Raw genomic sequence first — 18,544 nt, forward strand, 5'->3', positions numbered from 1 at the left:
GCCCTAAGCAACTGAGCAAGACGCTGTCTCAAAATAAAACAAAAAGAGCTGGGAATGTGACTTAATGGTAAAGAAGGCATGGGTTCAATCACCAGTGCCCAAAACAAACACTTATTCATAGAAAAAATGTGGGTCAAAAGGACATGTTTGTGGGACCAGGTGGGGCCTGTGATTTGGATGAACTGCAGGTGGGTCCACACGGAATTCCTGATGAGGCAGGTAGCATTAGGGAGGTAAGGGTGAATTGCCAAGGATGTGAGAGAGGCCTGAAGGACCACATGCTGCAGCGAACAAGGAGGTTCTACAGGGAGGCATTTGAATTAATGCAAAAAGGACAGTTCCCATTTCAGCCTAGCTGCTGAACGTTCACCACGAAAACGCCATGGCCGCCCAAGGCCCCTCTGCCTTGTGCAAGTCCCTCCCCACCCCACCTCCCTGGGGCTCTCCCCAGCATCATCACTGCTCATGCATAGTCCACCTACTGCAAGTCCCATGGGCAGGGTCCTGGCTGCTTTGCTCCCTGCTGTGCTCCAATGCAGCGCTGTGCCCTGAGACCTCCGGGACCTGACACTGCCCAGCCCTTTGGGATCTGGCCAACCACTGGCTCCGTTCTCTGCACAGGCTGATGCAGGCTTCCCCCCCTTCACACTTCACTCCTCCGACTTCCTCTCCACTCTGGGTTGGTGCCAGTGCCCTTGAGCCACTGAACATTTGCCTGCCCTTTTCTCCTCTGAGACAGACCAGGAGTCTCTCGTCTACTGGATGGAGGGCCCTCCTCCCTTCCCACTCCTCATTCTTTTCTATTGGTTCCTAACTGTGCTCAAAAGTCCACCATCGTATGTATTTTGCTTCTTGACCTTACACCTGTGCCACAGTCACTCTCCCATACCTGCACCTTAAGTCAGCTCTGTGCCAAGACCTGGTCTTCCACGTCTAATTCGGGCACCAGACAAGTCTGAATTCTAAGCAGAAGTCTGCTGTGCTCATGGATATGTGAGCAGATGACACAATAATCTGTCCCTTGCCAGAGCCCTTGAGTCCATCTTCCTTTTGGCTCCCACATCCAAAAGATACTCCTTTTAAGTCCACCTCCATCCATCTTCACCCCACCACTGTCCATTCCACTGGTACCTCTTCTCCAGCATGGTTTCTTTTTACATTCATTTTACTGATTCCACAAAAAGTAAGTCTAAGAGTTCAAGTTCTGCTGACAACTGTTCCTTGTTTTCCCAGACCTCTGGACATGGTCCAGATGGCCTAAAAGATCCCACTGACCCAGCCCTGGCTCTGCTTCAGTTGCTGCTTTCTGCAAAGCCTTCCCCATCACAACATCAAACTACTCTGGACTCCTATGTTCACTCAAGTTGTTTCCTATGCCACCTCATGGGAGCTATGCTGAGGGCAGAGGTAAGGAAAGAGCCAGTTACAGCTGATGTCTGGTAGGGTATGGAGTGAGGCAGCCATGGAAGAAGATTCTCCACTCAGGTCTGTCCAGCAATACCTGGCTGGTGAGGATGGTTTTTTAAACCAATGTGTCTGCATATGACAATCAACTGGCACTCAATACTACTCTGCTGCTCCCCATGGGCCTTCTGGAATTACTAATGCTGAGTAAAAAACGACACTGCAGACTCTCTCACAGGTGGGGTTCTGAAGACAGGAACCATCTATCAGATTGGCCAGAGACTATCCTGAGTCCTGTCTTTATGGCATTTTTATAAAATTCAGGGGCAACATAAAGCTGGAAGGAATAACTGTTGATGATGCCTATAGAATCAGGGGTCCAATTGCTCTCAGGGGCTGGGGTTGTGGTTCAGTGGTAGAATGCTTAGCCTAGCATGTGTGAGGCACTGGGTTTGATTCTCAGCACCACATATACATAAATGAATAAAATAAAGGTCTATCAACAGCTAAAAAAAATTTTTTTTTAAATGCTCTCTAGAGGCTAGAAGCCCTGATCATAACAGCTGACCAGAAATGGGGCTCTCTACTTGAGGCTCAGTAACCATTCAACAGAGTAGTTTTGAGGGAGAAAAGGAGGGGTTGCTTAATCTCAGCCTTAGGAGGAAAGATGTGATTTTAAGCTCAATTTGAGGAAAACTGCACATGACATGACTCAAAAAGCTAATGGAAACTTAGGATGCATTTCTAGGGAGTACGGTTTTGGGGTGAAGAAGGTTACAATGTCAACTAACTATACACTGGTTTAAGAGTACTTAAAGCCAACAACATCAGTTCTAGGCACAAGGATTCTCACCGAAACAGCTTCCCAGATGACCATGGAAAGAACTGAAAACTGTAAGTCTAAGGAAAGCTTTTAAAGGGCAGGAACATCTCCTGGTTATGGGTTAATGAAATGTGATAACCATAGTCAACTGCTTGAATTTCTGCAGTACAGAAGAAAAATTAATTCTGATATTGTTTCAGGAGACAAAGCTATAAGCATAATCACTGAAGCAAGAGAGCAGTGCAAGGAAAAGCACAACAGAGGCGGGAAATGAATTACACTGGGAGGGGTGGGCAAAGGCTTGGCGGAGGTGTCTGGTTCTTTACTAAGTTGGCAGAAGGGATTTCAGAATGCAACCAGGCCAGGAGCTGGATCATAGTCCTTCTAGTGCCTCCCACACTTCTAAGAAGTTCTGAAATTTGGTGAGTAGTCTCCTTCATTTGTACAAAGACTAATATTCCAGTTAGAAATTTGGGACTATTGGTAATTGTGCAGTTACGAAGTCCAACTGAATTTTATTTGCACCCCTTATAGTCAATGCTAGGTTTCTCTTCTCTATTGTAATTCAAGCTCTCTGGGGGGCAGGCTGAATTATCTCTTCATCATCTCTTCCACTTGTACCACGTAGGAACTCAAAACACAAGTCTTAGTTTGAATTTAGGATGACATGACTGGTACAATGTCCTTCACATTTTACAAAAATTGTTTTCAGTGTGGACCACACACCAGAAACACCTGTGGAGCTTTAACGCTATCAGTGAATTGGGCTTCATTCCAGACCGACTGAATTGCACTCTCTGGAACTGACATCCCTCCATCCCACCAAATTCCCAGGTTATCTAAGGAGTCAGGGCTGAGAACCACTGGCTTATCTGATAGAGATGAAGACATTTCTAAATTAACATAACTTTCCTGAAGAGGATGTGGATCTTCTTTCCTCTGCCATCTTGTGATCATGGCTTGCCACTGACATTGAGGGGGTTTGGGTGTGTGGCAGGGTTGATATGGACTATCTGCACAGCATGGGGTAGGGAATGGGGCTGTACTTAAAAACTCAAAACTGGGCTGGGGATATAGCTCAGTTGGTAGAGTGCCTGCCTCACAAGGCCCTGGATTCAATCCCCAGCACTGCAAAAACAAAAACAAAAACAAAAACAAAAACTCAAAACCATCTGTGATGGTGATAAGACTGATTACTTAAAAAGGCTCAAACACTGGGCAAAGGCTAAATAAATGACAGTGTGAACATGACACACAACATTGGGCAACCTCTAAAATGATGTTTAAGAAGATAGGAAGTAGCAATGAAACATACAAGAATGAGGCTAAAATGAAAAAAAAAAAATCAAAAATCGTTCCTGTAAAAAGATACAATCTATCCAACAGTTATATAACTGACGAGGAACCCAGACAAACAGAGTCATCACATGAGCATAACTTCATATAAAGTCCCCTCTGGTAATCTGAACAAGAGGGGAACAGCTCTATTTCCCCTGTGGATAGAAAGCAACAAGGGGATCCTGCCCTATTTACTATTTTCTTTGGAAGATATTGAGGTATGATGCTACAAGGCCAGGGCACTGAAGTGATTTCATGTCATCTGTGGTAAAACCACTATGCATAAGTAATGCGAATAAACTACTTTTTTACTCATAACGCAGCTTACAGCACCTTCCATACCTGGCCCAAGCAATGGCGACCGATTCAGCTGCGTGCTGGCCTGGTGCGGGGGTGGTGTCCCGCCCCGGTGTGCAGGGTTGCTTGTGGAGGGGGTAGTGGTGGTGGTGGTGGTGGTACTGCTCTGGATAACTGGGTTGTTTCTATCCCACATGTTTACAGTTTTATTGTTGTAGTTGCTTGGGTCCCCCCAAGCTGAGGTACCATCATCAATTTCCATTTTGCGTCGGATGGACGGTGGAGAGGGTTCTTCCCAGCCAGTTGCCTCACTGCTGTCCTTCTGCTTGACTGGTACTGGTCCTCCGATCCAGCCTGTCCCTGTCTGTTTAACAGAAGCAGCTCCTCCCCAGTTACTCACATTGTTGTCTTGGGGCTTGTTTGCCCAGTTCTGTTGGGGACCAGGTTTTAGGGACTCCCCCCAGTTTGTACCTGGATTCACCTTTGCATTTGTGCCGTTGCCCCAGCCACTGGTCCCAGCTCTTGTGGCATCATTCCAACCAGACCCTGATCTATTACTGTCCGCATCCCATCCAGAGCCATTCTTCTTCCCATCCCCCAGGTGTCCAAGGACAGATGATGAGTCTGCCCAGTCTCCCCCTCCTGCACTCCAGGATGGATTAGATCTTTGTCCATCTCCCCAGTTTTGGGATTTGGGTTTTTGAGGCTCACCCCAGGTGGGTGACTTGTCCTCCTGATTCACGGTCCCACTCCAAGCATGGCTGCTCTTGGCAGCAGCAGCATTATTAACAGCAGTAGAGCTTATCGAGTCCCCCCAAACCCCAGGACCACTTGGTGCTTTGCTGTTGCTGTCTCCCCAGCCTGTGTTTGCTGGCACAGCAGCAGGGGGTGCGCTGGCCCACCCCGATACTGAAGAGGTATTTGTACTGTTCGTGATGGACCCATCATTCCTCCCCCCTGAGCTTGAAGGCTGAGGAGCTGCACAACCCCAGGCCTCTGTCCCATTGTCACTTTTCCTTTCCGACCTAGGGGATTCTTCAAATTCCCAGGCAGTGTTCTGCTTTACAGGAGTCTGTCCCCAACCAGTATTAGACAGAACTCTTGGGTCGAGATCATTCCTTGGCAACTGGATATGTCCCGGGTCCATCGCCCCTTTATCCCTTCTCCGGCCCTCTCCTGCTCCTTCCCTCCCAGGGCCTCCTTCATTGTGACTGCCAGACCCATCACTACTCCCTTCACTTGCTGTAGTTCCAGAAGATGCAGCTTTGGCCCAAGAGTTCACGTGTTCACTGCTAGGCTGCAAAGCAGGAGTCTGGCCAGCAGAGCTGGGGCCATCCCACCCTCCTGGTCCTTTCCCACTGATGTCGCTACTGGAATGCTGGTTTGGGAGCTTCCCCCACTCCCCATTCACACCATTAGAGGAGCCTCGGCTGGGGTGGCCCCATGCTCCTGAATGGATGTTACCAATGCCACTGCTGCCACTGCCCCTCCCCCAGGCAAGTACCCCAGGACCTGCAGGAGGCCCCGAGTCCCAGGCACTCCCTCCCCTCTCTTCCTTTTGCACAGCACTGCTGGATCCATTTTGTTTAGCACTTAATGCTGAGTTCACAGTGTCTGCATTCCCCTGACTGAACCCAGAACTGCTATTTGCTGTGGGAGTGTTACCGGGGGTCAGTCCCCACACAGAGTTGCTTATCCCTTCACCCCCACCCCCACTGCCTTGAGAAGCCGATGATCCATTAGCACCAGGAAGGCCTTGCAGGTGGGGTGGGAGGATGGCCCCCATGCCCACAGCCACGCCCCAGTTGGGCAGTCCATTTGTCTGCATTGCATTGACAGGGTTTGGTGAGGAGCTCATGGGGTTAGTGTTATTTGGTCCATCAGTGTTAAGGTTCTGAGGTTGTAGGCTGAAAGACACATTCTGAGACGTGGACGTTTGTGGTTCTGTGCTCTCTTGAGGCAGCAAGTTTCCCCAAGCACCTAGAGTGCCTGATGGATTCCCATTCTGGCTGCCCATATTCTGACCCATGGCACTGACTGGACTGCAAATACTGGAAGGGTTGCCTGTGGCCACAGTTCCTTCATGCCCCAGTACAGGCCAGGCAGCTGGGTTGGCATTAGGACTAAGGTTAAGGTTAATGCCGGCACTGGAGTTGGAAGCACCCCAGCAATTCTGATTTCTTCCATCGCCAATCATGGTGTCCATTTTCCCATCCCCACCACTGACAGAGCAGTGAGCCAGGCCAGAGCTGGAGCCAGTGGCTACGCCCCACGCTCTGGCTGTGCTTCCACTCCCATTCGCTCCCGTTGCCCCAAGGGCACTCTGATGAGAAGGGCTTTGGACGAGTGCGCCGTTGGTGCCGTTATTGCCATTTGTCTTCTTGGTATGTCCTGTGAAGCTGCCCTGGGCACTCCCTGTAGCCATGCTACTGTTCTCTGAGCCACAGTTGGAGGCAGAGTCAGTGTCTGTAGGACATTCTGAGGCAGATTCAGTCTCTGTTCCTGTGATGGAAGGCCACGCCTCCTGGTCAGTCCTGTCTATAATCACTTTTTCCCAGCTGCAGTTGGCATCACTTCTATAAGAGGGCTGCTGTCCCCAGTGGGAATTTTCATAATGATCTGTTAGTCCACTGTGACCAAGATCTAAAAAAGATGAAAGAATATTCAAAATTAGATTTTCCTCCCATTTGTTAATGAATCAACTGTCAAATAGTCTTTGGGGAAGTTCTTTGTTTCAGGTTTTCAATTCTGAATGACAAATGCTAAACGTGACATAAAAAAAAAGTTGTGGGTCAGAGTTCATTTCACCATGTCCTATTTCCCTTGGGGACAGGCTCTGCCTTGAGGCAGGCCACTTGCCTCTCCACTAGGACAGCAGAGGTCAGTTGCAATACACAGTTTCATGGTTTCCATTCCATAACTGTGGCACCGTGGAAGACGGGTCTTGCCTTAATGGTCTGCTGCGGGGATCTGTGTGAAGTGATGCCTGAGGCTCACTCAGCCCACATTTGGAGGGGTCATACATTGGATGAGTGACAGGCTAAAGAAGACAGCACCAGGCTAGCAGAGAAGAGGAGGACCAACTAAGGAGTGCTACTACACAACTGCCTGGCCATATGCAAAGAAGAAAAGGAGATTCCCTTATTTCATACAGACACAAAAACACACTCTACATAAAGAAGACCTAATTAGGGTGGGACGTGGTGACTCACACCTGTAATCTCAGAGGCTTGGAGGGCTGAGGCAGGAGGATAGGGAGTTCAAAGTCAGCCTTGGCAACTTAGCATGACTCTCAGCAACTTTTTTTTTTTTTTTTTGCAGTACTGGGGATCAAACTCAGGGCCTTGTGCTTACAAGGCAAGCACTCTACCAACTGAGCTATCTCCCCAGCCCGACTCTCAGCAACTTTGTGAGGCCCTGTCTCAATTCCTGATCTCAAAAACAAAACAAAAAAAAAAAAAACAAACAAAAAAAAAACACCAAGATTCTTCTCCAAAGCACTCCCTGTGGATCCTGATTGCACACACAAGCACTTCAAAGTCCGCCTCTCTTTTGAGGCCTCACTTCGTGTCACTCCTTCCCTTGCTCTGGGATCTAGCTCAGCTAGTTCAAGACGCTGTCTGTACAATGCCTTGCCAAGACAGGGCCATTGGAGAGGTGTCCTGCCTGGATTCAAGGTCTACTCTGTTTTCCTATCTCAACTCAGTGCACATTCATTTTGAGAGGCTTTCTTTCACCAGTTAGGACCCTCTGCCACATTATTAGTCTTCCTTTCCTGTTAACCCTTTTAGACCAGATTGGCAACAATTTCTGTACAGGGTCAGAGGGTGAATATTTTGTAATTCATGGGTCATTGGTCTCTGTGACGACCACTCAGTTTTGCTGTGGTGGTATATAAGCCACTACAAATAATGTGTAAATAAATGAGTGTGGGGTGTGTCCAACAAAACTATCTACAAAAATAGGTGGTGGACTAGAACTGGCTCATGGGGACTGCCCAGTGCAGCACCCATTACCTTCTCCTCTGGATTTCAGCTGTTCTCTTGTTCCTTACTTGTTGGTTTTTCAACCATATCAAAATCTAAATCTCCCAAAATTAACTTCACTGAAAATCCAAAGACATGGAGACAAAACAACATAAAAAATGAACTAAAGTTGTGTTCTCTTTATTTTACCACTTAGAAGCTCACTAAGGGCAGATCCTAGGTACTTCTCTAAAAATTTCTCTGAAATTATAAAAGCCCAAGTCCAAACCCAACATATAAACTATAACTTTGCCATGAGAAACACCTTATCATTTAATTTACTTCTTTAGCGGGGAGAGAGGTGATTTCATCATTGTGATGAATGTTACTGGGACAATGGAGAAATTTAAGTATGCTAAATTTGGATATATTAGATAATAGTACGACACATCGATGTTAAATTTCGCAAATGTAAAATTTATAAAATGCTACTACAAACATTCCAATACTCTTTACTCCTAACATCCTCAAGTCCCTTTTTTCTCAGCTGATGGGTAGGAGTTACAGGTAAGAAGACCTGACCTAAGAAACCCCAATGTTTTTGTTCTGCAACTGAATGGCATCCACCACCCTCTGCACATGGTGCCAGTCAGGAGCCACATCCACAGCTCAGAGGGGAACAGGATGTTCTGGAACCAGAATGCACCAAGTGGGAGCATCTCAAGTCCACTTTAAAATGACTACTTCTGTCTTCAATTCAGCCAAGAATGGCAAAACTTACATATGGAACTTCTGAAGGGGCTTAAAATGAGGTCAGGTTAGTTTGCTGTGCATTTTATCTATGTGTAATAATTTATTATATAAGCCAATAGGAACATTTTTTAAGTATATCTTTGTTGTCATGCAAACAGTAAATAAGGGCAAAAAGAAACACGATTATTATAAATTTTTCCATTGTGATTAAGCTTTAAGAACTCCAAAATATATGTATTTTTCCAGGGAAAGTACTTTTGGGGTGCTATGAGGGTCAAAATGAATATTAAATATGTGAAAACCAAGAGATGAAGCATGAAAAGCAAAAATTACTCCACATCGCAGTCCTTACAGTTCTGATATTTGGCCTTACTGCGGGTCTTCTCACTTTGGTGCCCTAGGAAATTTTCTAACATACTTCTCTTTTCCTACCATCTAGGACCCCACACTGTGCCTGCCCTCATGTGACTCCTGGTCAGTGTCCTCACTTGAAAGTTTCCTGAGACATCCACATTCAACAACAGCATATTCAACAGTTGTTACTTGGTAGAACCTCAAGACTGGAAAGATGGGTAGGACCTGTTCCTACTAAGAGGCCTGATATACAGAAGTTTTATTTTTTCCTTATGTCCCTTCTTTCGCTTTTACCTTGTTCTACCACTTTTTTCTTCAGAGTTTTAACATGGGAATCAACTGTGTCTTATCTACCTTGATATCTTTAAAAAATAATAGATCAAATGTAAAAACTTAAAAACTGGAACAAGATGTGGTGGTATGCACCTGTAGTCCCACCTACTTGGGAGGCTGATGCAGAAGGATCACTTGAGCCCAGCTCAAGTTGGGAGGCCAGCTTGGGCAGCACAGCAAGACCCCACCTCACAAACACAACTACCACAACTTGATTGGAAAGGACTTGAAAGCCAGAAAGCAAAAAGGCATGATTCCAATTCAGTATTTCTGGTTCTCAAATACAGACTCAAGTTGATTTGAGAATGTCACTCAAATATCTTATTGTTCTTAACGCCAGGTAAGGACTGTTGAATGTGAATGTCTAAGGGAGCTTTCAGCTGAGGACACTGCCAGGAATTACATTAGGGCAGGCACACAAGAAAATAATGCCTTAGCAGACTGGTAAAAACAAAACAAGCAACAGAAAACAAACAGCAGAATCTCTGTCTCCACATGTGAGTAACCTAAAGCCACTTCGTAAAACCAGGTTCTCCCCACACCTCCCTGCTCTTCTTAAGACCCTGCTGAAGTGGAACTCTGAGGAGTTTGAATAGCAGCATTCTGTCACACCTGAATGTACCCTCTACCCCTTCACCACTATCATCATCGCCACCATCACTATCATTATAATCATCACTGTCACTGTGGTCACCACTGCCATCATCACCACTACCACCACCATCACCACTACCACCACCACCATCACCACCATCACCACTGCCATTATTACTACCACCACCACCACCATTATCACTGTCACCACTGAGATAGATCATCAATACCGTCACCACTGCCACCACTACCACCCCATACAGTCATTTAATCAGTGCACCAGGATATATCCCCAAAATAAAAAGACTTATTCCCTGTAAGTTTAAAGCATACCATGCACCTTAGGAGAACTTTATGACTTCAAAAATATCTGAACAAAATACTTTTCGGAAACCAGAGTCTCAGCAGGCAAGGTGGTATGTGCCTCAATCCCAGCAACTCAGGAGACTGAGGCAGTAATATCACAAGTTTGAGGTCAGCCTGGGCAACTTAGCAAGACCCTGTCTCAAAATAAAAAGGAGTAGGGAATATAGCTCAGTGGTAAAGTATCCCTGGATTCAATCTCTAGTACCACAAAAAAAAAAAAAGAAGAAGAAGAGAGAAGAAAAGAAACAAAACAAATCAGTCTGACTGTTATTAATTCATGAACCCTAAGTTGTCCAAAGGACTGAACTAAGTAAAAAAAATTGTTTTTGAATTGAGTGACTTCATGGAGCAGGCATTTTGAAGTGAAAGAAATGAAACTCTAAGTTGATTCAAGCCTGAATTTTCTTTCAGGCATTGCAGACTTTCAGGCACGGCACAGGAGCTTTCAAAGTTTAAAATCCACACACCAAACACGCAGCAAGTCTGAAAGTGCTTTTCGTCTTCATCTCCTTCAGGCATCACCCTCTGCTACAGGTTGAAGAATTTCCAAATAAACCAGTCTAACTGAACCTTAGGAAACAAATTATGTCCGTTTTCTACACAGGGAAAGAGAAACTGACAGGTGTGAGTGGGGCTCAACTAAGGCTTATAACAAAATGCAGTGAGGAATGAATGAGAATGTGTTTCAGAAGAAGACCAAATAGAGTGCTTTCTACCACATCATTCATCTATTACCAACATGAAAAAGAAGTGAGGGTCATGTGTAATGTTAAACTCTTCTGCTGTTTAACTGGCTTACACATTCTATAAATAAAAGTCTCTGTAAAAACTAAGTAACAAAACTGTCTTAAGAAATTAAATTAAAAAGGATTACATAATAGCATATTTTAAAGAGAAAAGCTTTCCTGCTTTTTTTTTGGGTGCTGGGGATTGAACCCAGGGCCTTGTGCTTACAAGGCAAGCACTCTACCGACTGAGCTATCTCCCCAGCCCCTGCTTTTTGTTTTTAAACCTCCAAATATTACCATATGGAGAAAACTTTCCAGGCCAAAGTATTTAGTAAAGGCCTTCCAAAAGCTATAGTAAGCAAAATTTTAATTAGTTATCAAAGTAATCAGGCAAGTGTGGCCAAGACTGATTCAGAAGCAGTGTGCCGAGTACTCAAGTGGCTGCCAGGGATAAGCAGTGCACATGGAAAGCACTCCTCTATCACCTTGGTTACAAAGTAACAAATCACACATTTTAAAGGATGGTTCCCAGTGCTTTTAACCATGGATGTTCACCAATGCTTACTGACAACACAAATTCCTTGCTACCTGGTTTTGGGGGACAGGCTAAATGTTATTACTGTTTTCAGTTCTTGAGGACCTCCCATTCAGCTCAACTCACTGTGTATAAAAATCTCAGGGAGAAAGCAGTTTGCAATCAGAATTGTTGGAGAGACGCCCAAGCATTTCATTTCAACTGTTGGAAGTGCAACGGATTACAAATGCACACCATAGTAAAAGGTTTACTGGAAACAGTAATAAAACTTCTAAAAGTATCCGCTTGTTGTCTTGTGTTTTTCTTGAAAATGGCTGTAAAATGAGATTGCTTTCTCAAGGTTAAGAAGTCGGACTACTGAGCAGGACCCTTGACGGCTTCCCTCCAGGGGCCATCTTATTCCACCCAGATGCAGCCAGGAACCAGGGCCAGCTCTGCTCCACACTGCAAATTCAGGATGACTCAGGAGAGGAAGCTGCTTCTTGCTCAGGGCTTGCTCTGCCTCTCTTGCTCTACCAGGAAATACCTGCTCTGCTGCAGGAGAGGAAATACCTGCAGCGAGTGCTGCTTGCCTCCCAGGGGATGCCCCCTGGTGCACAGTGGGCCCAGTGATATACTGGTTCCCCAGACTCCAGTTCCAACATGACAGCAGGTCCAGCTTGAAGTCTCCTGCAGAGCTGCCAGGACATTCTGGCCCAGGTAGGTCCGTCCGGGTGATGCCCTTTCCATTCACTACAGGAGGAAGCCCATGGATGGAGGTACCCATGAATGGGCTCTTCATGCTTTGGTTATCTAATCGCAACTGACAATCTGTATCTTCCTTCCTCTGCAAATTATCCCAACTGTCACAGATATTTTCACTTCAGGACCCAGTAATAATTAGCACCACAGCCACTTTTCTTCTGCTTTTTTTTTGAAAGCCAGCCAAAAGAACAGCAGTATATTGTCTACTGACTGCATGTAAATAAACTGCTGCTGCACTGATCCACCCTTGCTTTACATCTCTTCTTTCTCTTCCAAAACATCCTCTAATGTTCCACATCCCAACACTAGCTGTGATATTCTCAATGAGCCCATATGGAAACTGGCGAGTGTCCAACTTCCTAATTACTTTTCTGCCTCTCTCCAAAAAGGATATAAGTAGTAAACACTGCCAAATATTAATCAAACCTTCTGTTTAATAAATGTACAAAGCAGTCACCAAAACAATATTGTTTTGCCTCTGCCTAGGAAAAAGGTTTTTTTCTTTCTTTCTTTCTTTTTTTTTTTAATAAAAGCTCTTGAGTGTTCAAGTTGGGAGTTATCACTTGCAAAACATAATCTCAAGATAAAATAACATGATAGAGTGGGCATTCTTTGGAGTCCTGGCAGTGTAAATCACTAAAGGTGTATGCTAACACACATCCAACCAGGTCAATTGGCCAAAGGAGTTCCTCTTACAATCGAAATATGAATTCAAAAACAACTTTCCCGGGCTGGGGAGATAGCTCAGTTGGTAGAGTGCTCGCCTCACAAGCACTAAGGCCCTGAGTTCAATCCCCAGCACCGCAAAAAAAAAAAAAAAAAAAAAAAAAAAAAAACAACTTTCCCTTTGATTATTCTGTGAGAAGACTAATGTTATATTTGCCAGAAACAGTCTTATTTAAATAGAACCCTGTCCAGAAGTGGGAGGTGTCCTGGCCCACTGGTGTGGCAGAAGCCCTTCCACTATAGGCAACACCTGGCTGTGTCTCTGGCTACAGTCAGTGTCGGGGAGGGAGCAAGTTCTCCCACAGGCTGTACCCTGCCCACTGCCAGCGCTACACTCCAGTCTACTTACACCGCTCTGGGTCCTCAGGCCAGCCTTCCTGGGCTTGAAATGCTTGCAGGCCTGCCTCCTCCTCTTTGTTTATGGCTTTTGGATGGGCTCCCCTAGCCCTCGGAAGACATTTCTCGGCCTCTGTCACCCAGGCTGCTTTGGGCACAATTGCTCAAGAGCCCGTTTTCCACAAGTCATCCATGGGATATACACTACTAACGGGAACAACAGGCTGGGTCCTGGAAACTTCTTTTGAACTGGTAGCTTATTACAAAAAGTCTGTTTTGGCCTTAAACTTCAGAGAGTTTCACTGTATCATCAGCATTATTAAACCAGTACTAGCTTACCACCCACAGCTCAGAGCCTTTTCTACTCTAAGCTAGCCACACGATGGAAAGTTCAGATACTTTCTTTACAGGTTCTTTTTGATTTAGTTGAGAGGTGAAACTAATGAATTAATCAGTAAAAGATACAAGTTATACAATATAGTGTGCTGCAGATCCAGGGGGAGCTACAAAGGTCAGAGGCTTAAGAAGCTAGGCAGTGAACTAGTGGGAGGAAGACGAGGCACTGCCAGCTCCCACACACCGCCCACAAACAGTCTGCTTAGGACAGAAAGTGGGCGTGGAGAAGAGAGAAGGGCTGACTAGAACAGTTGCAAAGGCAGGAAAACTAAGTTTGTGCCTTAGGAATAGGCAGGGTGCTAAGGAGATATCTCAAACTAAGGAAAGGTGAACTGTGGGGAAGATTTACATGCTGACACCAGAGAGTGTGGGGAAGAGAAATGGTATAAAAGGAAGACCTCTGTGGACCAAGAATCAGTTTATTTTATACTCATTATATAGACTGACTCAATTTTCTGACCTGTTTTTATCCACAAAAAGGAGGATTTATGTCCTCAAATTGTTATTCATCCATTTTTTGTGCTGCTGAGGTGCTGGGTCACAGGGCCTTGTCCTGTGCACACCAGGTGAGCACTCTATCCCTGAGCTACGCCCAGCCCTGAGTGTGTGTTGGAAATGAGAATCTCACCATGCTGCCCAGACTGGTCTCAAACTCATGGGTTCAAGCACTCCTTCTGCCTCTGTATCCCAAAAAGCTGGGGGACTACAAGAGCATAGTGCAGCTCTCAGTATCTCAGTATACATGTGTGTGTGTGTGCGTGCATGTGTGTGGGTATGTGTGTATTTTTTGGTACCCCCAAGTTGCTTGACCACTGAGTTACATCCCAAGCCCTTTTGTAATTTTTATCTTGAGACAGGGTCTTGTTAAGTTGGGGAGGGCCTTGCTAGGTTGCTGAGGCTGCCCTCAAATTTGCAATTCTCCTGCCTCAGCCTCCTGAGTCACTAGGATTACAGGCACATATATATAACATACATACACATATACATATAAATATTAAAAGGACTATAAACTAGAAATATTTTCTTGGAGAAGGTTATTATGTTTATAGAAAAAGCTTGTTTTATGATTCTTCTTTTTTTTTTTTTTTTTTTTTTTTTTTTGTGGTGCTGGGAATGGAACCCAGGGCCTCATACGTGCCAGACAAGAGTTCTAGCAATGAATTACACCTTCAGTCCTGAAAGGGTTTATTAAAGAATATTATTTTCACACCAAAATTTTATGGAATTGATCCTTGATGATGTTCTACTTTTTATGTAAGAAGTACCAGGAATAGCCTACACCAACAGCATCTGAGGAGAAGAACCCTGATGCAAAATGGTCAAATAAACACATCCAAGTGAGGTGCAGATAAAGGCTATTGCATTTCTTGTCCAGTTTTTCATACTGAACACCTTAACTTACTAAGCTATTTAGATATGCCTACAGATCTTGGTTAAGGTTATCCTGAGGACTGCATTTTAGTGTAGAAAGTAATCTGCACGTTTGATTTAGAGTGCTTGCAGCTAAACAGATGGGACTATGGTCATGAACATGTTTTTTCCTTACTGTCTTGCTTTTTGGTGACAATCATAGGTCTACCTCCCCTCTACCAGATGCTTAGCAGATAAAATTCAAGGCTATTTGAAAGATATGGCAGTTATCCTAAAAAGTTAGTTCCAAACATATTACAAAGTTGCAGTTTTGAAAAGCACTGCTATAAATACTTTAAGGTTATGCTGGCATTATTCCCCATATTAAAAGGTAGCACATGAAAGAAACCAAGTATTAATATGGCTTGTGACATGTTTCTTTTAAATCACAATCATGAAAGTCTCCTTGCTTATCTAATTACAGACCTGAATTCACAACTATCAGCAAGTGTGATATCCATTATAGAAGAAGCATGAACTAGCATTTAAATTCCTTTTTTAAAAAAGTTAAGAAAACAAGGGCTGGGGTTGTAGTTCAGTGGTAGAGAGCTTGCCTAGCATGTGTGAGGCACTGGGTTTGATTCTCGGCACCACATAAAAATAAATAAAATAAAGGTCCACTGACAACTACAAAAATATTTTTTAAAAAAGTTAAAAAAAGGGGGGGGGCTGGGGTTGTGGCTCAGTAGTGGAGCGCTTGCCTAGCATGTGTGAGGCTCTGCGTTTGATCCCCAGTACCACATAAAAACACTAAATAAACAAAATAAAGGTATTGTGTCCATCTACAACTTAAAAAAAAAAAAATTAAAAAAACAAAAGAGAAACATGGCAGTTGAACATAAATACATTGCTCTCTCTCCAAAACTCCCTAAAACTATAGCAAAGGAATATTTTCTCTGATATGCAGATGCTAATTCACAATGCCGGGTGGGGGGGGGAGGGGCGGCTAGAGAAGAACAGAGTTACTTAGATTAGGTAGAGGGGAGTGAAGGGAGGGGCAGGGGTTATGAGGATGGGAAGGACAGTAGAATGAATCAGACTTTATGGTATGTACATATATAACTACACAACTGGTGGGATTCTACATCATGTATAGTCAGAAAAATAAGAAATTATACTCCATTATACATGATGTATCAAACTGAATTCTCCTGCCATGTATAACTAATTAAAACAAATTAAAAAAAAAAAGTAGAAATTCATGAAGTCTAGAAGACTGGAGAAGGAGCTGACAGGAGCTAAGACAAGGAACAGCTACATCTTGGCGATTTTTCTCAGGAGTCAAGAGAAAGCTACAAGATAATGTGGGCAAGGAAGCAATACAACGAAGTCAGAGTAGAACCCCTGGGGCCACAGGGCTCAGGCCATGCGCATAGTACACTCAGGAGACAGCTTCGCTGCAAAGGGAAAGGTTTTCAGGCCATGCACAGTTTGAAAGCACTGCCTTGATGGGGTCACACAGACTCTTAGCTTCTGGTGAGAGACCAGCTGACCCGAGTGAGGTAGCTAATGACGTCTTCAGATACATGGAAAATACCAGAATAAAAAGGAGAAAACACAAACTTTCAAATCTGACATCAATCGGTCTATCTCTATTAATAAGTATAGAGTGAACATATGCCAAAATGTCTATTTTTATTTCTCAGCAGCAGAGTTCTCACATAAAATGTCTCAGGCTGAGGGTGTAGCTCAGTGGTAGAATGCTTATCTAGCACATACAAGTCCCTGGATTCAATCCTTAGCACTGCAAAAACAAAAACCTTATTCTCCCTGGTTTGTTACCTGGTTGGAGTTTGCTGGGATGCTGCTGCGACCCGGTTCCAGGGAGGGGAGGAGGGCTTGCCCCTGTAGACCCAGCAACCTGCGCCGGGCTCACACTGGTCAGAGTCCCTGTAGGCAATGGTTGACCTCTCTTTAACAGCTGCTTCTGTTCTTGCTGGCGGAAGCGTGGAGGCACCTCTCGAGGCAGGTAACGGGATGCAGCTGGCTGCTGGCCACTGGCAGATGCACGTTTGCCATTGCTGCTGCTGGAGATAGTGCTGGTGGAAGTACTGGTACTGGTACCGGCAGGTTGGAGCTGGCTTGAACAGGTCTTAGTAGGTTCTGGCACTAAAAAGAACAAAAGGAAAAAGAAACCAAAGTTTTAAAAAAATAACTTCTTAAAATACAACCCAAACCAGAAAAACAAAAAAACGAGAGGACAAAAGCCAATGCAGTGCTTTAGAAGCAGAACTGGACTAAAGTCTACAGTTGCAGGTTTGAACCCAGTTTTCCTACAAATGAACTGTCATCTTGAGATCTTGGGTTAGCTGCTCTTGGGCCTTAGTGTCTGTCCCCATCTGTAAAAGGAGGGTGCTAAAATTAGATTAGAGCAGCAATTACATTTCCATACTTGCTTTCATCAGAATCACCCCTAGGGGGTGTTGAAGCCCAGTCAGCTTGCCCCCTCCCCTCACCCCCATCACAGACCTTCTGTTGCAGTAGGTTGGAGGAAGAGGAGAAACCCGACACTTGCCTTCTGGCTTCTCAGGTGATGCTGTGCTGGCCCAAGGACGACCCTTCAAGAACCACTGCTCTAGTTCAATGCTTGTACAAACCACAGGATCCCGAAGGTGTCCGTGAATTTATATGTACTTTTGTTTTAATTCTGATAATAATGAATAAGTTATTGTGCATTCTAAGCTATCTGAATAATTAAAGCTGAATACCCTGGATTTCAGCATTTGTGGGGATACCACCTACAGCGTTGCTGCACTCCGCCGGCTTCACTGGACAAGGATACAGGTGGCTACTCTGAAAACCATGCTAATGATAACAAACATGCCAAATGCGAAGGTGGATTATGTAGTGGTGTAATGACCTACACACCCAGGTCAGGCACAAAAGAACCTGAGCCTCAATTGTCGGGCCCATCTTCATCCTAATGTCAAACATCATTATCTAGGACATTATATTTATCATGTTGTTGTTGCTTTTTTAAACAGACCTGGGGTTGAATCAGAGGCTATCACTGATCTACACCTCCTGTCCTTTATTTTTAATTTTGAGACAAGGTCTTGATGAGTCACCCAGACTGGCTGTGAACTTGTGATTTTTCTGCTTCAGGCATGATTACAGGCATGAGTTACTGCACCTTGTGAAACACCCTTGGTTGTATAGTTGAGTAAAATAAAATCTCATGTACAAAATGAGTTTATACATAGTTCAGTGTATACCTTTAACATACAAGTAACATTATAAAAATATTATGGGGGACATTCTGAGACACTGCTGTTTTCTTCATATTACTAGCTCCAGTTAGTCTGCAGTTTTTTTTTCTTTAATATTTTGTTTAAGTTGTAGGTGGACACAATACCTTTATTTTATCTTTATGTGGTGATGAGGATTGAACCCAGGGCCTTGCGCATGCTAGGAGAGCGCTCTACCACTGAGCCACAACCCC

At 44.5% G+C, this 18,544-nt stretch overlaps 1 protein-coding gene across 4 annotated transcripts in view; it reads right to left on the reverse strand.

Moving 5' to 3' along the window:
* The window catches only part of Tnrc6c (trinucleotide repeat containing adaptor 6C), a 119,742-nt gene that overhangs the window by 39,312 nt on the left and 61,886 nt on the right, over nt 1–18,544 (reverse strand). For all 4 annotated transcript variants that reach the window (XM_047547763.1, XM_047547760.1, XM_047547761.1 and 1 more), the window contains exons 4-5: nt 16,885–17,211; nt 3,908–6,505 (exon numbers count right to left, since the gene is read on the reverse strand). In XM_047547763.1, coding sequence (XP_047403719.1) covers nt 3,908–6,505; nt 16,885–17,211 — 2,925 coding nt within the window. The remainder of the gene's footprint in view (nt 1–3,907; nt 6,506–16,884; nt 17,212–18,544) is intronic.

Source organism: Sciurus carolinensis, chromosome 3 (assembly GCF_902686445.1).
Source record: "Sciurus carolinensis chromosome 3, mSciCar1.2, whole genome shotgun sequence".
Taxonomy (NCBI): Eukaryota; Metazoa; Chordata; class Mammalia; order Rodentia; family Sciuridae; genus Sciurus; species Sciurus carolinensis.